Below are 22,315 nucleotides of genomic sequence, written 5' to 3' on the forward strand. Positions count from 1 at the left end.
CACAAAAGAATACAACCTTTAGAAAAAAAACACATAGAATGAAATCCTCATGATCTAGGCAAAGTGCTCTTCGAATTTTCATACAAAGTAAGATGGAAAAATTGGACTTAAAATCTTAAAATTGTGCTTTGTTGAAAACTCTGTCAAGAAGATGAAAAGACAAGTTACAGACTGGGAGAAAATATTTGCAAAACACATCCGACAGATGACTGGTATCTCGAATATGAAAAGGACACTCAAAAAGTCAACAATAAAAACAAACATACAAACAGTCCAATTAGAAAATGTACAAATGACATAAGCAGACATGTCACCATGATGGCATACAGATGGGGAGTAAACACAATAAATGGTGTTTAAAATCATTATCCATCAGGAAAATCCAAATTAATATCACAATGAGATATTGTTACATAGAAATCAGAACGAGTAAAGTACAAATTGGTACCCACATAAAATGCTAGCAAAAAAAGAAACAGAATCACTCATATGTTGTTGGCGAGTGTGTAAAAGTTACAGTACACTGATATGTCTTTTATAAAACTAAGTATGCAACTGCCTACTACCTAGCAATTGTAGTTCCGGGTGTCTATCCCAGACAAATAAAAATTATGTTCACACCAGAACCTGTACATAAATGTTCATAGCAGTTTTATTTGTATTAGCCAAACACTGGGAACAGCCTAGCTATCCTTCCATGGGTGAAGTGCTAAACAAGCGTTGTTATATCCACACCAGGGAATTTAACTGAGCAACAAAAAAGAATCAAACTTTTGATAGACATAAACAAACAACTTGAATAAATTTTCAGAGAATTATGCTGAGTGAAAAGCACTAACCTTCAAAGGTTACATGCTACATAATTCCATTTATATAACACTGGTAATGTTTTGACTTGAAATGACAAAATGATAAAAAATGGATAACAAATTAGTGGTTGTCAGGGGTTAGGGATGGGTGCAGGGGTGGAGGAGAGGAAATGGAAGTACTATACAGGTATACCTTGTTTTACTGCACTTTTCTCCATTGTGCTTCACAGATATTGCATTGTTTTACAAATGGAACCTGCGAGTCTATGGATGCCATCTTTTTAACAGTATGTGTTCACCTTGTGCCTTTGTGTCACATTTTGGTAATTCCACAATATTGTAAACTTTTTCATTATTATTATATCTGTTATAGTGACCTGTGATCCTTGACATTACTATTGTCATTGTTTGAGGGCAACACAAATTGTGCCCATGTAAGATGGTGAACTGAATCCATAAATGTTTTCTGTTCTGACGGTTCCACTGACTGAATATTACCCATCTCTCTTCCCTTCCTTTGGCCTCCCTATGCCCTGGACACAACTATGTTGAAAATAGGCCAATTAAACTTGCGAAGTCTTCTAAGTGTGCAAGTGAAAGAAGGAGCTGCTTATCTCTCACTTGAAATCAAAAGCTATAGATATAATGAAGTTTAGTGAGGAAAACTTGTTAAAAGTCAAGATAGGGTGAAAGCTAGGCCTCTCACGCCAAACAGCCAAATTGTGAATGTAAAGACAAAGTTCTTGAAGGAAATTAAAAGTTTGACTCCAGTGAACACACAAATGTTAAAGCAGAACAGACTTATTGCTAATATGAAGAAAGTTTGAGTGGTCTGGATAGAAGATCAAACCAGCCACAGCATTCCCTTAAGCCAAAGTCTAATCCAGAGCAAAACCCTAATTCTCTTCAATTCTATGATGACTGAGATAGGTGAGGAAGCTGGAAAATAAAAGTTTGGAGCTGGCAGAGATTGTTTCACAAGGTTTAAGAAAAGAAGCAATCTTCATAACATAAAAGTGGGACGGTAAAGCAGCAAGTGCTAATGTAGAAGCTGCAGTGAAGTGTCCAGAAGACAAAACAGCCTTCTACTGGAAAAAGATACTGCCTAGGACTTTCTAGCTAGAGTGGAGAAGTCAATGGTTGGCTTCAAAGCTTCAAAGAATAGGCTGATTCTCTTGTTAAGGTATAATGCAGCTGTTGACTGAAGCCAGTGCTCATTTACCATTCCGAAAATCCTAGGGCCCTTAAGAACTATGCTAAATCTACTCTGCCTATGCTCTATCGATGGGGTACAACAAAGCTTAGATGACAGCACATCTCTTTACTGCATGGTTTACTGAATATTTTAAGCCCACTGTTGAGAACTGCTGCTCAGAACAAGAGTTTTCTTTCGTTTTTTAGAATACTACTGTTCCTTTACAGTGGGCCTGGTCATCTAAGAACTCTGATGGAGAGATACGAAGAGATGTTTCCATGTGGGTTAACACTACATCCATTCTACGGCCCATGGATCAAGGACAATTTTTGACTTTCAAGTCATATTATTTAAAGCATACATTTTGTTAGGCTGTAGCTGCCATAGATAGTGATTCCTCTGATGGATCTGGGCAAAGTATGTTGAAAACTTTCTGGAAAGAATTTACCATTGTGGATATCATTAATAACATTTGTGATTCATGAGGAGAGTTGAAAGTATCAACATGAACCAGTTTTTGGATGGAGCTGATTCCAGCCCTCACGGATGACTTTGAAGGTTTCAATATTTTAGTGGAGGAAGTCACTGCAGATGTGGTAGAAATAGCAAAAGAATTAGAATTGGAAGTGGAGCCTGAAGATATAACTGAATTGCTGCAATCTCATGATAAAACTAATACAGATGAGGAATTGCTTCTTATGGATGAGCAAAGATAGTGGCTTTTTTTTTTTTTTTTTTTTTTTTTTTTAGACAGAATCTACTCCTGGTGAAGATGCTGTGAAGATTGTTAAAATGACTACAAAGGATTTAGATGATTACTTAAACTTAGTTGCTAAAGCAGCAGTAGGATTTGAAATGACTGACTCTAATTGTGAAAGAAGTTCTGTGAGTAAAATGCTATCAAACAGCATCAGATGCTACAAAGAAAATTTTTTTGTGAAAGGAAGAGTCCAATGCACCGAACTTCAATGTTGTATTATGTGAAAAAATTGCCACAGCGACCCCAAAAGTCGGCCACAACCACTCTGATAAATCAGCAGCCATCAACATAGAGACAAGGCCTTTCACCAGCAAAACGATCACAGCTCACTGAAGGTTCAGGTTATTGTTTGCAAGTATTAGCAACAAACCCTTTTTAGTTAAGATATGTACATTGCTTTTGATATGTACATTGCTTTTTAGAAACAGTGCTATCACATACTTAATGGACTACAGTATAGTATGAATGTAACTTTTATATGCACTGGGACATGAAAAAGTTTGTGTAACTTGCTTTATTGTGATATTTGCTTTATTGCGGTAGTCTGGGACTGAATCTACAATATTTCTGAGGTATTCCTGTAAAAGGACAATTCCAGGATTCTTGTGGCGATGGAAATTTTCTGTATTTTGTCTATGATTGTGGATACACAAACCTGTATGTGTGGTAAAACTGTATAGAACTAAATAAACACACAAATACACACACACACACACACACACACAAGTAAGTACATGTAAATCTTTGGAAATCAGTGTAAGATCAGTGGATAATGAAACACATGTCAAAATCCTGTGATATTTGCATTGCAGTTTGAAAGATGTTTCCACTGGGGGAAAATGGATAGATGGTACATGACATATGCTTGCGTTATTTCTTACAATTGAATATGAATCTATGATAATCTAAAAAACCTTTTTTTCTAATTTCATATTTAGTACTTCTAACTTTAGAAAGATGACTTAGTATAGTTTCATATTTTTGAGATAGATATGACATTTTCATCCAGAAATTTCAAATATCAGCAACTGAGGTCTAAAGAAATGAAGGGCCTGACCTGCAGTCACTCCACAGCAGCTATGAAAAAATATCAGTTTCCTTCCTTCCCCCAAAGTACAGGGCATTTTGCATTCTGAATGCTGAAACAGCACAGTGAGTTGTCTGCTGGGTGTAATTAAACCTTTTAAAGTACATTGGTGCCCTGAAAGCATGTCAGTGTGGATCACACTTCATTTCCAGAGGGGTAACCTGGCTGTTTACGTGCAGCCTCAGGAAAAGATTTTCTTTAAAAAAAAAAGAAATTTGGTAAAACAATTTGATTAGAGCTAAAGGAAATCATACAATAAGTCGATTAGAATTAATTAAAATCCTGTATTAAAATTATTTAAAGTAATAAAATTTTGGTACAATTCTTATTCAAGCATGGAAAAACAATGTTTGCAAATGTTAGAGAAAAGAACAATACTAACTCGTAAGGAGCTAAAATAAGTTTAGAATGGCTAAAGTATAGTGTGTGAGAGCATGATGCTGAGAAGCGATGCTGGTACCAGAAACCGAGCCCTGCAAAATTGTAAACGAAAGAGAGAAATGAGCTTATTTGCCTTTCAGACACACCTTGTTGTCTATCAGGCATTTCTCATCACTTAAAAACCTTGTGGGCTGGGTGAGGTGGCTCACACCTGTAATCCCAGCACTTTGAGAGGCTGAGGCGGGCAGATCACGAGGTCGGGAGTTCAAGACCAGCCTGGCTAATATGGTGAAATCCCCTCTCTACTAAAAATACAAAAATTAGCCAAATGTGTGGCAAGCTCCTGCAATCCCAGCTACTCAGGAGGCTAAGGCAGGAGAATTGCTTGAACCCAGGAGATGGAGGTTGCAGTGAGCTGAGATTGTGCCACTAGACTCCAGCCTGGGCAACAGAGAGAGACTCTGTCTCAAAAGACAAACAAAGAAACAAACAAAACCTTGTGTTTTCCCCAATAAGTAGCTCTTCTCTCATGGTTTTAAAAATAGCATGCGATAATATTTCACTAGGTAAAATAACTAGTCGAGGAATTTATTTAAATAGATTCAAATGGCTCCACTATATTTAATTATTTTAGAAAAGGTTTCCGTGATACACTGTTAGATGAAAACATTTGCTAAGTTGTATGTATAGTGTGATGAAATTCTTGATAAAAATGATAACAAAACCATAACCTATATAGCTGCATGTATATTTATATATTAATACATTTGTAAAGGCAAAGGAAAAACACGGAAAAACAGCAAATTATTACCAGTGAGTCCATTAGGAGATTAGGAATCAAGGAGAGACTGCAAACTTTAATAGAGCTACATAAAATTTTTTTGAGTAATTGAAGATAGAATTTTCTACCTTTGTAATTCAGATGATGGAGATACATGAGCTGACTGAAACAAATACAAATGTTCCTGAGCAGCACTGTCTAATAGAAATGTATTGCAAGGCACAAATGCAAGCCACATACGTATTTTTCAATTTTCTAGTAGCCACTTTGTAAAAGGAAAAAGAAACATCAGACTCATTTACTTAGTATATTTCAAATCAATACTTCATAAATACTATCAGTTCAATACGTACCCAACATAAAATATTTATCAGCTAGTTTACATTATTTTCATACTGTCCTAGAAATCTGGTGTGTGTTTCACACTTACAGCACATCTTAATTCAGACTTATCACACTTACAAGTGATTAATAGCCATATGAGGATAGGAGCTACCTTATTGAACAGTGCAGCTCTAGAGGAAATTAATGGTTTTGCTACTGGTGAATTTGACTTGCAGAGACGTCTTCACTGTCAGCCTAGTAACAGTGTGACTGTATCCAGGCTTGGTCCCATTGTCCCAATCTTAGTTCAACTGTAGATTGCCCATCTCTATTGTTTTTCAGTTGAGAAGCTTGGATATTATTTAATACATTTTATTATTACCAGTATGCATACTGGTTATCATAAAATCTACACTTTCAGTGAAAACGAACAGTGTATTTTCTGAAAACAGTAAGAAACCAGCTTTTTAAAAATTCTCTTAACACAACTTTGTAGAGAAACAAAAGATAATATGGTATTAATTCTGAATTTTAACTTGAATGTTTGGACAACTATATCTTCTACAAGGGCAAAGAAGACAAAATGTTCCCCAAATAAAAAGTCAGTGGTCAAGGCATTTATAATGTGATGCCTCATCCAAATGTCTAGATGAGGAGGTTTTTGTTTAAGCCCCAACTTGACCACCAAACACCTGGGTAAATTTAGATAATTTCCATAAATTCCCTGGGCTTTACTTTCCCCAGTTATCTACAGTGAACTTATTTAACATGATTCTAAAATTTAAATTAAAAAAGGCTTGTGATAACACTGTATAAATAAAATGGATTTTCAGGCATTGTAAAATCAGAATAATGGTTTTGAAGTTAGGAGGAATGCCAGTAATATTAAATTTCTAAATTCTATGGTTAGTTTTAAGTCAGAATTTCGGATAATACAAAGAAAGAAAAATATATTGTAAGCATATTTACAGGGCCACAATGGATGGTTCTTACTAGGTTGAGTTTTAAGGACACTGAGCATGGAAGGCAGCTGTATACACCGTAGAAGACAGCTAAAAATACAATGCACAAGGACTAAGAATGGACAGATTTCAAAACTTGGTGGACTCTCTTCAATAAACAGCCGTGAGACTGGATAGTCATTTACTCAGCTAAATCCCAGAGTTATTAAGGATTATTGAATGTTAGAAGACTATATTCTTATGCCATTGTTACTTATGTTTCCTCCACCTTTGCTAGAAAATTGCCTTTGCTTCTTTGAGAATAGCATGGTGAGTCTACTATCCTTGACTTTTCATCAATTTGTTTGATCACTAAAGTATTTCAAGTTGCTGTCTACGTCAAGGCAAGAAAGTGAGTATGTTTTTGCATTAGTTTAATTGCCATCCAGTAAATAGAGTAACTAATTTAAGAAAATTTGATATACAAATATTCAACTCATGAAACTGATACATTTTGAGGATGTTTAGCACTTTGAAAAATTACTCATGATTTTAGAAAATAATTCACCACCATTTTAAAAAATATAGCCAATTTCCTTACTGAAGTTAATATAGATTTATTTGCACAGAAATTTTAAGGAAAACCTTTATTACAAATAATGAGGTACATCTTTATAGCATACTTTCTTATAAATGGGACTTCCAAAATATAATTGTGATAAACAAAGTGTTTTAAACTTACCTGCTAGTCTATTAAACTGAATTTTCAACACACTCCTTCACCCAACTCAGACACAAAATTTAAGAAAAATAGATTTTTTTAAGATTAAGAGAGTATGAAAAATGAGAAACATTATTTATGTAAATGAAGGTGATTTCAAACTTCTCTGTAGCATTTAGAAATTTCTGTGGATAGGAATATGAATAGAAATGAACACCCTGAAGTACTCACTTACAAACCTCAAAGAAACAATATTTCTTTGCTTGCTATCCTGCTGTTGTTTGACTTTTCTTATTTTATCCCTACTCCTTATCTTCATTAATGCTACATAATATCACTACGTATTTAGAATAGCATTCAATTCTAGTGATATTAGTAATGTCGGGTACTAATAATATCCAGCACTTTGTTCATACTCATAAACACATCTGTCAGCAACATCTGGGGGTTGTTAGAATCATCCTTTCTAGGACACTGAAAAGGAGGGTCTTACTTGCTCCAAATACATTCCTCTATTACCATCATGTTCCCCTATAAAATGTCAGCACCTTAACCCCTGATGTAAATAAGCTACTGGGGGAAAAAAGGTTTTGTTGCTTGTACTGTTGTTGGTGTTAATTGACGGAACAGAGAGAATTTGAAATTAAATTCTGGTGAAGTATGTAAAATGGTGATATATAGTGTCCTTACTTTGGGAAAAAACAAAACAAAACAACAATGCACAGGAGAGGCAAAAAGAAATTAATAGAAAATATCCCAAATATTAACAATAGGCCTACAATTTCTCTACTACTATAGGGATGATTTAGAAAAAAATGAGTATTTCAGTAGCCCCAGGATTTGCTCTGAGTCCTAATATACTTGAAATAAAGGTGTTCTTGAAACAATAAATACATTCATTTAGGCTTGTGTTTCTCTAAATCTAACTGGCCCATTCCTAAATCCCCAAAAACCAGATTTAGGAGTGAATAGGGGTTTAGTGCTCCTGGCTTTTCTGAAAATTAAAATCTAATATTTCAAATTGATTTCTGAGATCACATACTAAATATGTTTTTAAAATCTACTAACCTTAATGTAATTTAGTCTAAAGAATCAAATACAGCACATTTTATAATTTGCACATTTCTCTTGCTTTAGAAGAAGGGACTCTTATGAAGCATACCAAACTCATTCTCTCTCAAGGTATAGGACTTCAGAAGTGGCAATGGTAACCCCTGTATATGCATGTTTTATAACTTGCTCTTTTTATGTTCTGAAAGGCAGTGCAATGCAGTGGTGAAGGGAATGGCTCTGATGGACACATCACAGCTCCACCACGAGCTGTATTACCTTAGCCAGTTAGTGCTGGTCTCAGTTTCATCATCTGTAAAATGGGGAGAAAAACAGGAGCTACTTCAGAGGGCTGTTAAGAGCAGTACATATATGTTAATAGGTGTATAGGAATAGAACAGAGGCTGGCATTGTTATTGCTGTTATTCCTTATTTTTGATGTTTGGTAACGAGAAACTGAGTGCCATAACATTATGCAGTTTGGGGCCAGTGAGAAATCATATGCAATTTCTGAGGTTCACAGAGTAATTTTTGAAATAAAATGAACTTAGCATTTTTCTATTTATTTGAAATAAGTGCTAATTTTATGTGGTGAAGAAACTTCCCATAGTGGCTTAAATAGGCACAAGCAATGTAAAATTTAAGCTTTAAGTTTCTAGTACCAATTTTATGTAAATTGCGAACACTTTCCTTGTAATAGTTCAGTGAATTATTATAAGCTAAATTACCTTGCAAACAATAGAAAGAAAAACAAGACATAAGAATGTTTTTCCTATAGGTAAAACTGTATATCTATATTTGCTGATAAAATTAATAATGATTTTTGAGTGATTTTAATTTTAAAGAAATATATAAAAATTACTGGTGAAAAGAGGAGACTGCTAGTTTTTTTTGTATTTCTTTTGAATTGATTACAATATTGCATTGATTGAAAATACTGGAATTCAACTTTACTTAGGTTTAGATTGTTAGAATAAATTCATTTTCATTTGGATATTATTAGTATGTAATCATCTTGCTTGTTTAAGATGCTTACAATATTATGGTTTATTATTTTTTTCTATAGCTGAGAAATCTTGCCATATTTTTGAAATTCAGTTATTCATAAAGACTCATATTTACACTGATAAGCAGTTGAATCTGAACTGGGTAATTAAAAAAAACCGGAGGGGCGAGTTTTTTTTCTGACAAAATGTCATTAAAAATCATCAGTCATCAAAATGTATTAAGACAAACACTTCTTTTACTTACTGAAAGGAAACCCTGGAACAACCTAAAACACTACAAAGTTTTTCTGAATTTGAGGGAGTTTAGACATGACTCCATGAGAAGAAGACTTGTTTGCTTTAATTGCATACAATAATTATTTACATGTCATTAAGAAATAATTTGGTAATATTTGTGTTTTAAAGCCAAACTGTAGGACTAGGTGAAAAGTCCTTGGTGAGTAACCCTCTCTAGAGACCCTAAAAAATTATGAAAAGCTATAATATTTCAGCCACATTGGTTTTTGCATATAAAAATATCTATTTTAGGAGTCAACTACCACATGAAATAAATTGCATTTGTTTTAATTGAAAAAGATAGCTAAAATGTTTCTGTGGGTTATTGCAACAGTACAAGAATACAAGGTGCATTTATTTATTAACAAAAACAATTGTAAGACAAATTGTGAAAGCAAAAGCAGGCTACAAAACAAAAAGGTTTTTGATTGCCTTTGCCTTATTTAAACATGTTACAGGTTAATATGCCACAGATGATAAACGCTATAAAGTGTAAGTTAGCATTTGCTAATACAATTTAAACATTTTCCCCCACCCAGAGCACTACGGAAAATACGTATGTGTATGGTAAACGCTTCCTCCTTCAAGTATCACAATCTTGTGGTCACATAATCTTCGTGGGTGACTGTGTCTGGGAGGTTTAGATCATAGTCTATACTAGAGTCCTCTTCTTTTGCATGTTTCTCCTTTGGTATTATAGGAACCGTGTCCTCCACCACCACCTTCTCTGACTTGAATGGACACACTCTCTTTCCTACCTGTAACCCCAGTGTGTCCGTATTCCTTTCTCTATGATCTACTAACACACATTGTTCACTGAGACCGGGAATGCTCAGGTCACCCCGTGAAGCTAATCCTCGAGATTCCAGTTGAATATTTCTCTCAAGTGGTCCTGCAGCCTGTTGACGAGCAACTTCTTCTGAAACAGAGAAGATTTGGTTTGCATTTTGCTCAGCAGCGTTTTGTTTTGATCGTCTATGAAACAACCCAAAGTTTTTGATATCGGTCACAAAATTCACTTTTCTCTGCTTCTCCCGGGGTGGCTCTTGCACCACCAGGGCAGAGCCATTGCTTATGTTATGTCTTTCAGAGGCAATTGCTGCTGATCTCGGATGAATCAGGGTGGTTAAATCAAAAAGGCTGAAATTCTTTTTCTTGTCCTTGCTATTACCTTCGTTATCACTCTTTTCATCTGAGTCTGCCGAATTTGAAGACTCCTTCGAGGCATTTGCAGATTGTATTGTGGAAAGTTTGCTTCCTCTTAGTAATCCCAGGACTTCAAAGCGGAAACTAGAAATGTCTTGCTTTAGTTCCTACGTAGAATTTAAAATGAAAAATTCGGTTATGACTTAAACATTTGGAAACATAATTTTCTCGTCTCATATATGGGTCAGAAATGTTTTCACTCCCTTTTAAAAACAAGGATTCTACTCTACTGTGGTTCTATTTAGAATTCCCAGTTCTCTCACGGATACTTGATGTCATTTTGATGTCGACAAATTTCCTTATTGGAATTGGGAAGGACACTTCCTAAGGCTGATGCAAAAGGAAACATGAGTTATCTTTGCCACCAGCGTGCAGCTGAGTATATTGGGTTTCCCGGGGACTACAGTTTCGAAGACTTCCTCTCCAAATTATTCATCTGCTGCCAAGTTACCTCACTGTCTCTGGGGTGTATTTTATGAGATTTTTAATATTGGCACATTTTTCTGTCCAAAGGGATATCTGAAAATTAAGTGGAGCCTAATTTAAGAGTTGGTAGTTACTTGCAGTTGTCTACTGTCTTAAAGAGGACCTTCCCCCTACATCTGGGTCAGCCTCTACATCCTAGGAATTTCTTTGGATCTAACAACATTTCTTAGACTCATCCTTTTCCCTTGTCTTTTGGGACAACTGAATTCTCAGTCTTACCCTGATGGCAGCCTTCTTGGTGGCTTCCTGCCCCAACCTATCTCCTAAAGCAACATGAATCATTTAATATTATAATTTGAACTTTATGGCTGTAAAGAAAATCTGGGCTTCTAGCTAGTTTTCAACCTGCGCTTTAAGTTTTGTAATTTCTCTGTCTTCTTACCTAATTCACTACTTCATTCTCACATTCAAGCCTGCTATTTTCTATGTTAAATATCTCCTTTAGATTTTTTTTAATTTGTTTGTTTGTTTTGGCCTATAAGATCTTTTTGACCTTAATCATTCTTCCAAAATCTGTAAACACTCACTCAATAATTTTAAACTAAATTATTTTAAACATGTGATTCAAGCATATAATATTTCACACATTTTACTTATTTCCTCTTACACAATTTAAAAACTATCAAGGAGAAAGTTTATAAGTGTATTAGTTACAACTAAACTCAAACCTTAAATTCACTGCTATCAAAGTTTTTCAGAACACACAAAGTTTTTGTTGTTGTTAGTGTGTTAGTAAATGTTTCGGATTTAAAAATCAGGCTGAAATTTCAGAAACAGAAGCTCACTCTGGGATCAGGTAAGTCAGAATGCCATTAAGCACTAGGCTTTTCTCTGTATGTTTGAAAACAATTTATTTTGAGAAGAAATTTCACCACTTGCTTTTCTTTTATTTTTACAGCTCTGTAGGGTTTCAGTTGAAAAATCAGAAAGCACACAGGTTTGCTGGAACACACAGCTGCATTTTCAGCTCTGATTTTAAATGTGCTCTATCTGGATCCATATTCTGCACAATCTGCCTCTTGTGATGAAGATGAAAATCATTACCTTAAAGTTCTCTTCGGTCAGGCCTTCTTCAGTTTTAGCATCTCTAATCATTGCAGCAACGTATCGCTTCACCAGGTTCCTCATAACTTCCTGAGGCATTTTAGAACAAGAGTATTGATACTCAATGAGTAAATAAATTTCCTCCTGAGTCAGTTCTGAAGGGGGGACTGCATTTTATTTTAATGAAAATGTCAAGACATAGTACAAGGACAACTTACTTGGTATTGGTGATGTCTTCTCAAGTTATCAGCAGCTCGCCTCTGAAAAGGAAAAGGACATTCCTTTCTGGTTATACTCTTATATTACTATTCTAAAAAATAATTTATTTTTTTAATCAATAATGTTTTTATTCTCATTTCTTCAAAGTGGGAGTTTTACTAGTCAATGGACAATGGCTAAAGAGTGCTGCACGTGAATCAAAAGAATGAGTGAACAAGAGTGTGTAATCTATATGACATTTGAAACACAGAATAAGTTAACAATGACAGAACTGTTGTTCTCATACAGGACACAGGATGATGGAAAATTAGTTAATTAGAGTTAATATACACTCAAAATCAATGGAATGATGCTAAGAGAAAGAGATAGGACATATCAAATAAAAATTTAAAAGTCTTCATAAATATTAACATAGCAAGATTAAGAAGTTAGTTAGGTTGTGTACCACGTAATCAGAAACCTCGTTAGTCACTGAACTCTCCAATATTAATTTCAATCATATATACAGTAAGAGGAGATTCCTGTTTAAATAGATGGCTGGATTTAACAATAAATAAATAAAGGATTCTGTTGAAACACAGCATTTATTAACTCATTTAAAAAATTAAATGGTGAGTCCCAGCTCATATTTTGAAGGCATCAGAATGGTTTGAGAGCAGAGGTGGGGTAAGCACAGGGCAGTAATTTGGGATTGTAGAATAGAGAGATGAGTGTTTAATGATTGAAAAAAAGCCCATTACGAGTTGAGTGAAATAATAAATGACATTAAAGTTATATATTTGCAGATTCTCAAGTATTCTAAAGATATTAGAAAAAAACCCTACATAATCCCAATTTTATGTATGTTGAATAAACATCAGCATTGATTCTTCAGGAAGAAAACTGGCCAAAATAATATAAAATAAAAATATCTCTATAATAAAAGAATTAATTTGGTAAATTGTGAGAAAGCAAAAGGGATAATATATCTTGGTTTTAAAATGAGGCTTTTGATCTTGTTCCTTAATAAATAATCATAGGCTGATAAAATAGAATATTGAAAGGAGCTGTGCCTGCATCACTGTGAAATGATAATTTAAATATTAAACAATTTAAAAGAAACTCTTTTCTTCTCTTCAGAGAAATAGAAGAAAATGCTATTTTCACTGGCCATAAGGATGCATCTGTCTTTCATGATTAGTAGTGACTTGTAGGAACAGATGAGACAATGCTTAGGTTCCTAAAGGTCACTAATTATTTTGACTATCATTCACTTTTGCATGAGAAATACATTTTGAGAAAAACATTTAAAATAGGATTAAGCTATTAATTTAAAAACTCAGAAATTTGAAACAACACAAATGTACAGAGCAGCTTGAAAAATATGCCATGGGAATTTTATGGCTGGGCCACCAGATGGAGGTGTCTGACTCATATTGAGACATAGCTCAGATGAAACCTAAGACAAACAGCACTTCTAAAAGGAAACACACAGTCTCCTAGATCTCCTTAAATTTACTTAAAGTAAACTAAAATACTAAAGTGAGTTGTGCATCAATTTCTTTAACATTCTCACCATAAATATTATAACAGAGATCTGATTTTCATTATTTAAGTAGCTAGAAAGTCTTAATTTAATATAGAAAAAATTTAGTCTACTTAAGTTTTATTGTTTTGGGGTTCTATAACATTTCACTACTGTGTTTTAGAATCCTATCCTTCTAAAATCCAATAAGGAAATTTTCAGCAGAGAGCAGTTAGAAGTCAGGATTTAACTTTAAATTTCTTTAACATCAAACTACAATTGAGGATGACAGAATCAGAAAATTATGAGTAATAAGTGAAAATTATCATGATACATTTTAGTATTAAAATGAGTACAAACTGTCTTTCCTTCAGTAGAATCTTACTCATCCAAAGTCAAAAATTTTTAATACAAATATAAAAAGGTCAAAGACTACATTATAAATGATAATTCTAGGTTAATTTTCTTGGGAAAAAATTTAAAAAATCAAAATAGCTTGTCAAAAAGAGAGAGGAACACTAAAAATGTTCACTATGGTACCTTTCAGGTGTTATTCAGTTTCTGTAGTCCAGGTTTAAGACTAAGTTAATGCAATTCATTGTTTTTGCCAACCAATTATTTTCCACAATTACGTGGTAATACCACAAAATTATTTTGTAGTTTCATGAAATTTTATCAGGCAATGAACTTCAACATCCTGGCTAGAAAAATAGGGATGGATGAAGTTAACTGTCTTCTGAACCTAAAATTCAAAATGAATGCAGTGCACTCACCAAATAATTAATGCTAAATTATGCAGCTGATAGAACTCTCATCTGTTTAATCTCTGTTTCCCTGATTAGCATGACAGAATAGGCTGTTTAGTGATCATTACCATTATGCCCTTCCAGTTCCTACTTTCTGGGAGAAAGTGTGGTGTGATATTAAGAACATGGTCCCAGGGGTTGCACCTGGGTTTGAAGCTGACTGTGCCTAGTCAGGGAGTTTAACTCTGACACCCTCCCTCTTCTCTGATTTTTTATTTTGCAGGGTGAAGATAAACTCCATGGGTAATTTTGAAGATTAAATGAGCTAAGAGATTTATGGCATCTGTTGCTAACTAATGTTAGTTCTTGTCCTCTTTGCATTTTTTTCCTTTTTGATTAATAATGTGATTTAATAGCCTTTTAAAAATCTGATTCTCAAAGCTTGTGCATAGTAGGACACATACTATGATTACCTCTGAGAAAGTAAAATAATATACTTAGATTTAACTGTGTCCCTTTGCATGATTTTGATGGCAATTCATGCTTGTGGAGCATTTCCTTCAGCTAAATCGTTAGATGCCTTCAGCTTTGGCAGTAGAGAGGTTTAGAGGTAGGAAACTTGCATGTAAGTGATAGAGTAAGAGAATAGTTCTGGTAAATTTGGATAGATGTGACCCAGACTCTGCAGGCAGTCATCTTTGGAGAAGCCCAAAAGTTTTATGAACTTTTCGGCATGACATTGAATTTTTGCTATGACCCTAATGAGACAGCCATATGTGAGCATTGATACAGAAACTCCGAGGAAAATTCAGAGGTCATAGCAAAAGGGAAGGCGGGCTAGGGGTTCCTGCCCAGCGGACCTGTGGAATTTACCTCCTACAACATGTTGCTACTGAAGAGCCACTCTGATGTGGCATCTCATTTGGTCGAGTTACAGAGCAGAGTCTCCAGGCCTGGGGACGGGAGTTCCACCTTTGCCTTTGTCTCTGGCTGAGCTCAGGGATATTTCTCTTCAGGGACTCAGGATGATTTTCATGGGTTGAGGCAAGGAGAAGCCTACTTCTAGGGAATGCAAGATATTGGGGAAGCTGGTTGTCTACCTCAGATCTCAGTTTTTTCAGTGTAGGAACCGTGAGTTGGGAGAAATTGTTTACACTCTTGGTGCCAGGCAGATTGAAGAGAAGGGCATCCTGGATATGGAAATACGATTCTTTTTTTTTTTTTTGAGATGGAGTCTCGCTCTGTCACCAGTCTGGAGTGCAATGATCTCGGCACACTGTAACCTCCGTCTCCCAGGTTCAAGCCATTCCCTTGTCTCAGCCTCCTGAGTAGCTAGGATTACAGGTGCATGGCACCACGCCTGGCTAACTTTTGTATTTTTAATAGAGATGGGGGTTTCACCATGTTGGTCAGGCTGGTCTGGAACTCCTGACCTTGTGACCTGCCTGCCTCAATCTCCCAAAGCGCTGAGATTACAGGTGTGAGCCACAGTGACTGGCCAGAAATACGATTCTTTTATCATGTTCTAGGAGTTTTTCATTTCTCTGTGACCCCTAGAATAGGCTTTGCCTCCTATCTGAGTCCTGGGATATTTCTGGTGATAATCCTGGCACTGTATATTTGGGTTTGGTTTTCCATGGTGGGGAGTAAAGCCAGCTTGTCTCAAGGCTCCATTTTGGAATTAGAACTCTCTTATCTTGTAGGGCTAATTTAAGGTACATTTATTAAATGTCTACATGTGTATGGCAGTGGAGTGCAAGAAACCAGAGATGAATAAAGCACACTTTTGCCCTTAAATGGCTTATAGTCCAAAAGGTGGATTGCTAAGATCATGAAAGACTACACATGAAGGCAAATACAAAAGAAAACACAGGAAGTGCTGTAAGTGTGTTATTTGAGTACAAGGGAGAAGGAGGTGATACTGTGCGAAGGAAAGAAGCCGTAACAGCCCTCTTATAGAGAATGGGGTATTAGATGGGACATGAAGGAATCATAGGATTTGGACAAGGGGATGTGCACAGGTGTTCTAGACTATTGGAATAGGATGAGCAAATATGCTAGGGTTAGAAACTGAGAGGCACATTATGGAGACTTCTGGCAGGATAGTTGCAAAGTCTTTGCTACTGGGAATGTACAGATTAGATTGTAGTGGGAAGTTAGCATGGACTCTTAATGTAGAATTTCAGATAGCACATGAATCCAGTGGTTACTAGGCACCTGGGGATTTTGACTAGTGGAGTGACATGTGATGAAAGTGTGATTTCATTGATAGTCATCTAGCAGCAGCACCAAGTGGGAATGAGACTTCCTAGCTTCTGGTGGTGGCTGTTAATCCTTGGAGTTCTTTGGCTCGCAGGTGCCTATCTGCAATCTCACATGGTGTTTTTCTTGGGTCTCAGTCTTCACATGGCCATGTTCTTACAAGGACCCTATTCTAGTATAATCTCGCCTTAACTAAGTATGTCTGCAATGATCCTATTTCCAAATAAGGTCACAATCTATGTATAGGGGATTAGGACTTCAACCTATCTCTTTTGAAGGGGCACACAATTCAACTCATAATATATGTACTCTTTGCAATAAACATCACAATAATTTTTGGCAATTAGTGACACCATTGAATATTATACAATAGAGCTACCATCAATTATATTTAGGACATTCATATCCTTTTTTTGTTGGGTAAAGATCAGCTGAACTTCAAAGGGATTTGTTACCTTAAGAGAAGATATTTTTTTCTTATAATTATCACTGGAAATGACCGAGAACAGGAGAAATGAACAATTTGTGATTAAAGTAATATAATGAAAGCCATTTCATTTAAAAATACCTAAGTGGGTATTTAGCTTTAATACCTAAGAAAATGGGTATTTAATTTTCTTTCAAGCCATTTGCATGTTAAACTTTGACAGAGTAATCTGCATTAACTGTGTTCTCTAATTTTACTAAAAATAATAACTTAGGTAGAATTATAGCATGGTAGACCTGTGTTAGGAATAAAGGATTTCTCAGTCAATGAGCTCAAGTGTACAATATCACATAGAAATTTCTGGAACTTGTGGCCGGGCGCGGTGGTTCATGCCTGTAATTTGAGCACTTTGGGAGGCTGAGGAGGGTGGACCACGAGGTCAGGAGCTCAAGACCATCCTGGCTAACACAGTGAAACCCCGTCTCTACTAAAAATACACAAAAAAATTAGCCAGGTGTAGTGGCGGGCGCCTGTGGTCCCAGCTACTCAGGAGGCTGAGGTGGGAGAATGGCATGAACCCGGGAGGTGGAGCCTGCAGTGAGTGGAGATCGCGCCACTGCACTCCAGCCTGGGCAACAGAGGGAGATTCCATCTCAAAAAAAAAAAAAAGAAGAAAAAAAAGAAATTTCTGGAACTTGCAACTTGCATTTTGCAGCTTTTTTTTTTTTTAAACTAGATTGGTTGTGAGTTGTGTTTAAGACAGAAAAAAATGGATTTTATGACAAATCAAGGACATTTCTTCCTTAACAGAGTGTCTAGGAAAAATATTTTGGAAGAGGTGCCCCTTAAGTTGGCACTTTTCTTCGCAAACTACATCAGAAGTCACTAGACTGTGTGTGGAATATTCCTTGGCAAGGTAGCTTTCAAGGAGAAGATGAGGGCATACCTGTTGCCACATTAGCATAATTCACAGTTTGCAGGTTCCTCCTGATTTGTTAGGGCAAGACAATGGCAGTGTTTGGATCAGAGAACTCATGTTAAAAAGAAAGACCATGTAGTGAGAAACTTCTGCTGCTGCAAGGAAACTCCGGAATTTCAACAGAAGTGTCAGGTTCCTTTAGAGCAGGGAAGATTTTGCAGCTAGAAAAGAGAGGTCTCTGGAGAGTGAGCTGTGACATTTTCTCACTCTTATCTCCGGTTCTCTCCAGGTCCACTATGTGGAATGTCACGCTCACTTCATGTAGCTAGTCCCTGCTGTCAATTTTCAGTGCCGTTTTCTCTCATTTCCACTCTGGTTTTGGTCTAGCAGTGAATTTTAAGCTCGTGAATTATGCCTTTTAGTCTTTGCTTTGCTCCTTGAATTCCTTAAGCCATGCAGCTTGCTGTGTTCTTCTCCTTTCACGAAAACTAAAAAGGCAAGGGGGCATTCCGGGATGTGATCCCTTTACAAAAAATTGCAGTTTGGCTTCTTTGCAGATGGATCTACATATTGTTCTCTATAAACAGTCTTTCTGCACCCTTATAGCATACATCTGCTTACTGTTTTTCATGAACATATTTTCTAAGCATATCAAAATAATTCACGTGAAATGCCTGAATGTTGTATCATCAAACCAAATATTCAGGAACTCACTCTTGAAATACGAAGAATATCAAGCAATTAATTTCTGTATATCCCCACTGGGGAAATAAAGTTTCATCAAAAGGCCCTGCCAACAAATCTTGCAGCAGTAATTTAGGAATCCGGAGACACTCAAGGATGAAAAGTGTCATATCTGTAAGATTTGTCATTAGGCCTACTAAGTGTCCTAAAGATTAGGGAGCAACACATTTTGACAAATTGCCACTATAAATGAAGTCTGAGAGGCATGTACTATGAGCATTTTTTCTTTAGTGATGATAGCTGTTGCTAATCTATTCACAGTTTCTAATTCATTTGCAGTGACTTAACTGGGTGTATTTCTGGGGCAGCTAGTCAGGCTCGAATATTCCACCTGTATCTCAGGGCTGAGTGATGCTCAGAGTGATCTTCCAGAGACCATCCTGCCTCCTGTTCTTCTCACCATGTGCTTGAGAGAAAACCAAAAAGTGGAAAACATAAAACTTAGGAAGTTTAAAAACATTTTTTGTGATTTTATCAAAAGAACTAGTATTTTTTTTTGGTTCGGTATACTAACACATAAATGTAAACATTTCGTTTAGAAACCTAGTCTGTGGCATTAAATATGTTTCACATTAATTAAATGCTTTGGGGAAGTATTGTATTATAATAGCATCTTCGTACTTGAATTAAATGGATCAGGACTTTTTGAGCAACAGCATGAAGCCTGGCTTTGTTTTAGCTTAAAAAGCTCAGATCTACTATGTACTCACACGAATTAAAGATTAAAAAACTTCAAAAAAAATTGTGGTAGATACCAATGCTGTCTTGAATAGAAATGTCTAGTTAAAGTTGTAAACTGGAAATGCTTGTTAAAATGGAGACTCCTGACAATTCTTGTACGCTAAAATATTTGAGAACAAATGCTTTAATGATAAGAAGGGTATTTGCTGATAAAATGAGGTTAAACAAAACATTTGACAGGAAGCAATGTCAAAAACACAAGTTAAGAGTGTGTTTCTTATTTGGGTAGGCTGCCTTTTTCGTGGGATTTTTATAATAGCCCAGAGAGGAAGCATCTCTCAATAATGGGTTTGCTTTCTATCACAAATGTTGTGCTCAATAATACAGCATTTCTGCTTCATTTCTGCTTTCACCCATAAAGCAAGCAAGTGAAAGATTAATTTAGCTGGAACTCCCAATCACCCATTAAATGAAGTCCAGAGTTACAAAGAAATACGAGTTAATGAGTTTTCAGAGCTAGTTGTATCAGTATTACTGGGAAGCCATAAATAGCACGATAAGATCATCAATAATGGGCTTCTAGAGAGTGGCCAATGTAGCAACCCTGAAGAGTACTGGTTTCCCAGGCATTTCCTGGGAATGTGAATGGAATGAGCACCAGGGTGACGTTTACGCAAAGGCTGGGTGACGAGTGTCAGTAAGTGAACTACAAATGGGAAGGTTACAGAAAAATACTTCAAAGAATGAAGTCACTTCCAGTGTAGCTTTAATTTTCTACTTCAAAAATGCAGCATAAAGATAAGCAAGTTGAGGGTAAGGGCAGAAGGTAAACCAGCCTGGTAAACAAGGGATTCGGGACACAGGAGTCTAAGAGGCAGCTGAAAACAATGATAGGATCTGCAAAGGCTGCTGAGAACAATCAAAAGACACAACAGAGAAGGTATTGCTGCATGTTCACCAGACTTCTCAGGGAAATAAGAGAGGGTGATGGAAAGCAATTTGAACTGGGAAACAATGGAAGACACAGCATTTTTCCCCTGCTCTGTCTCTAAGAGAGCATGAGACAATGGGCAAAGTAAACAGGTTCTCTTTTAAAAGAAATGGTTGAGCTAAATGATATCTAAGATCCCTTTGGGGTATAATGGTATATTCTAAGCCATGTGCTAGTTTCACAAAGTGACTGTCACTGTTCCTTAAATGTCACCTTTTAATTAATAGTTGTTTGTGTATCTCATTGTCTTTGTATGTCCACATAAATAAACTATCAGGAGGATTAACCAAGTTGAAATAAATTCACAGAAAAATTAATTACTTTTGATATTACTTCTCAGTTAACCCCTCTTTTAATAATATGACCATCTTAATTCATATCTCTTTTATCTTATACATTTATTTATTTATTTATTTATTTATTTATTGAGACGGAGTCTCGCTCTGTCACCAGGCTGGAGTTCAGTGGTGCGATCTCGGCTCACTGCAACCTCTGCCTTCCGGGTTCAAGCGATTCTTCTTCCTCAGCCTCCTGAGTAGCTGGGACTACAGGCACGCGCTACCACGCCTAGCTAATTTTTGTATTTTTTGTGGAGACGGGGTTTCACCATGTTGGCCAGGATGGTCTCTATCTCTTGACCCTGTGATCCACCCACCTAGGCCTCCCAAAGTGCTGGGATTACAGGTGTGAGCCGCTGCACACAGCCTTTCTTATACTTTTATAAGCAATAACTTCTTTACAAATTATACCTATCATTTATTTTCATATAAACAAAAAATGTATAAAGCTCAACTAAGAGTAGGCATCTGAAAACAATATGTCCTTTTCATTTTGGAAACACAGTATGGAGAAAAAGTAAATTTAGACAGCATCGATGTTGATTGGGCTGGTGCTTGCCCAAGGCTCTAGATTGGTGGAAAAGAGAAACATAACTCAGAATATTTTTTAGTTTGGCATAAATTCCCAAAGCATCCAAATAGCCATTGTTGAATGTTAGTAAAATATTAATGGTTAAAAAAAAAAGGAATGGTTTGAGATTCTGATTAGTTTCAAATTATCTTGCTGTGCATCAGCTTGGAGCAAAAAATTCAAACATAGAGATAGACACAGGAAAGAAATGTGTGGATTCCTTTTGAGACCAGTAATATATAGCAAATAAAACTGTTTAACTCTGAGAATGAATCACTACTTTAATAGAAAAGCCAATTGACTGAGAGCTCCTCTTTGCTTCTAAAAAATGATGGCAACACAATCCTACCCATGAGTCAACAGTGAGAGGATAGGAGGGAGGGTTGGAAGTCAAGTTTTTGGTCTGATTCTCCATTCTTTTTGTTGGCAGTACAGATGGATCTCTTAAAACATCAGAGCAGGACCCTGTGTTTTGTTACAAGTTTCCTGTTATCTTAAAAACCAAGATTCTCTCTGCCATTGCCTAAAATTAAAATAAGAAATACATATTTTTTTTGGTGAGTAGGTATTTTTTTTTGGCCCAGAAGCTCTTTTTAAATCAAAATACTCTTATGAAAGGTAGTATATTATGACAGCATTAATCATCACTATCTTATCAGAGATCAATTAAAAAATGCTTATAAATTTAAGAATGAGATGGTATATAGGATAAGTATATTTGATCTGGAAAGGAGTAAGCTGAAGTCTGGCTTCCTCGAAATCTTGTCCTGTTTACCTCAAGGGAAGCATTAATTATTTCTTGCATTTTTCCCATAACCTCTTGCATGTGACTGTATTATAATGTT

General features: G+C 35.9%; 1 protein-coding gene across 4 annotated transcripts in view; it reads right to left on the reverse strand.

Moving 5' to 3' along the window:
• Positions 1-9,669: 9,669 nt before the first annotated feature.
• Positions 9,670-22,315, reverse strand: part of TRPC4 (transient receptor potential cation channel subfamily C member 4) — a 232,133-nt gene continuing 219,487 nt past the window's right edge. For all 4 annotated transcript variants that reach the window (XM_054446873.2, XM_063650766.1, XM_063650765.1 and 1 more), the window contains 3 exons: positions 12,287-12,328; positions 12,069-12,158; positions 9,670-10,645 (listed from right to left, as the gene is read on the reverse strand). In XM_054446873.2, coding sequence (XP_054302848.2) covers positions 9,923-10,645; positions 12,069-12,158; positions 12,287-12,328 — 855 coding nt within the window. In that variant the 3' untranslated portion in view covers positions 9,670-9,922. The remainder of the gene's footprint in view (positions 10,646-12,068; positions 12,159-12,286; positions 12,329-22,315) is intronic.

Source organism: Pongo pygmaeus, chromosome 14, assembly GCF_028885625.2.
Source record: "Pongo pygmaeus isolate AG05252 chromosome 14, NHGRI_mPonPyg2-v2.0_pri, whole genome shotgun sequence".
In the NCBI taxonomy this organism is placed as follows: domain Eukaryota; kingdom Metazoa; phylum Chordata; class Mammalia; order Primates; family Hominidae; genus Pongo; species Pongo pygmaeus.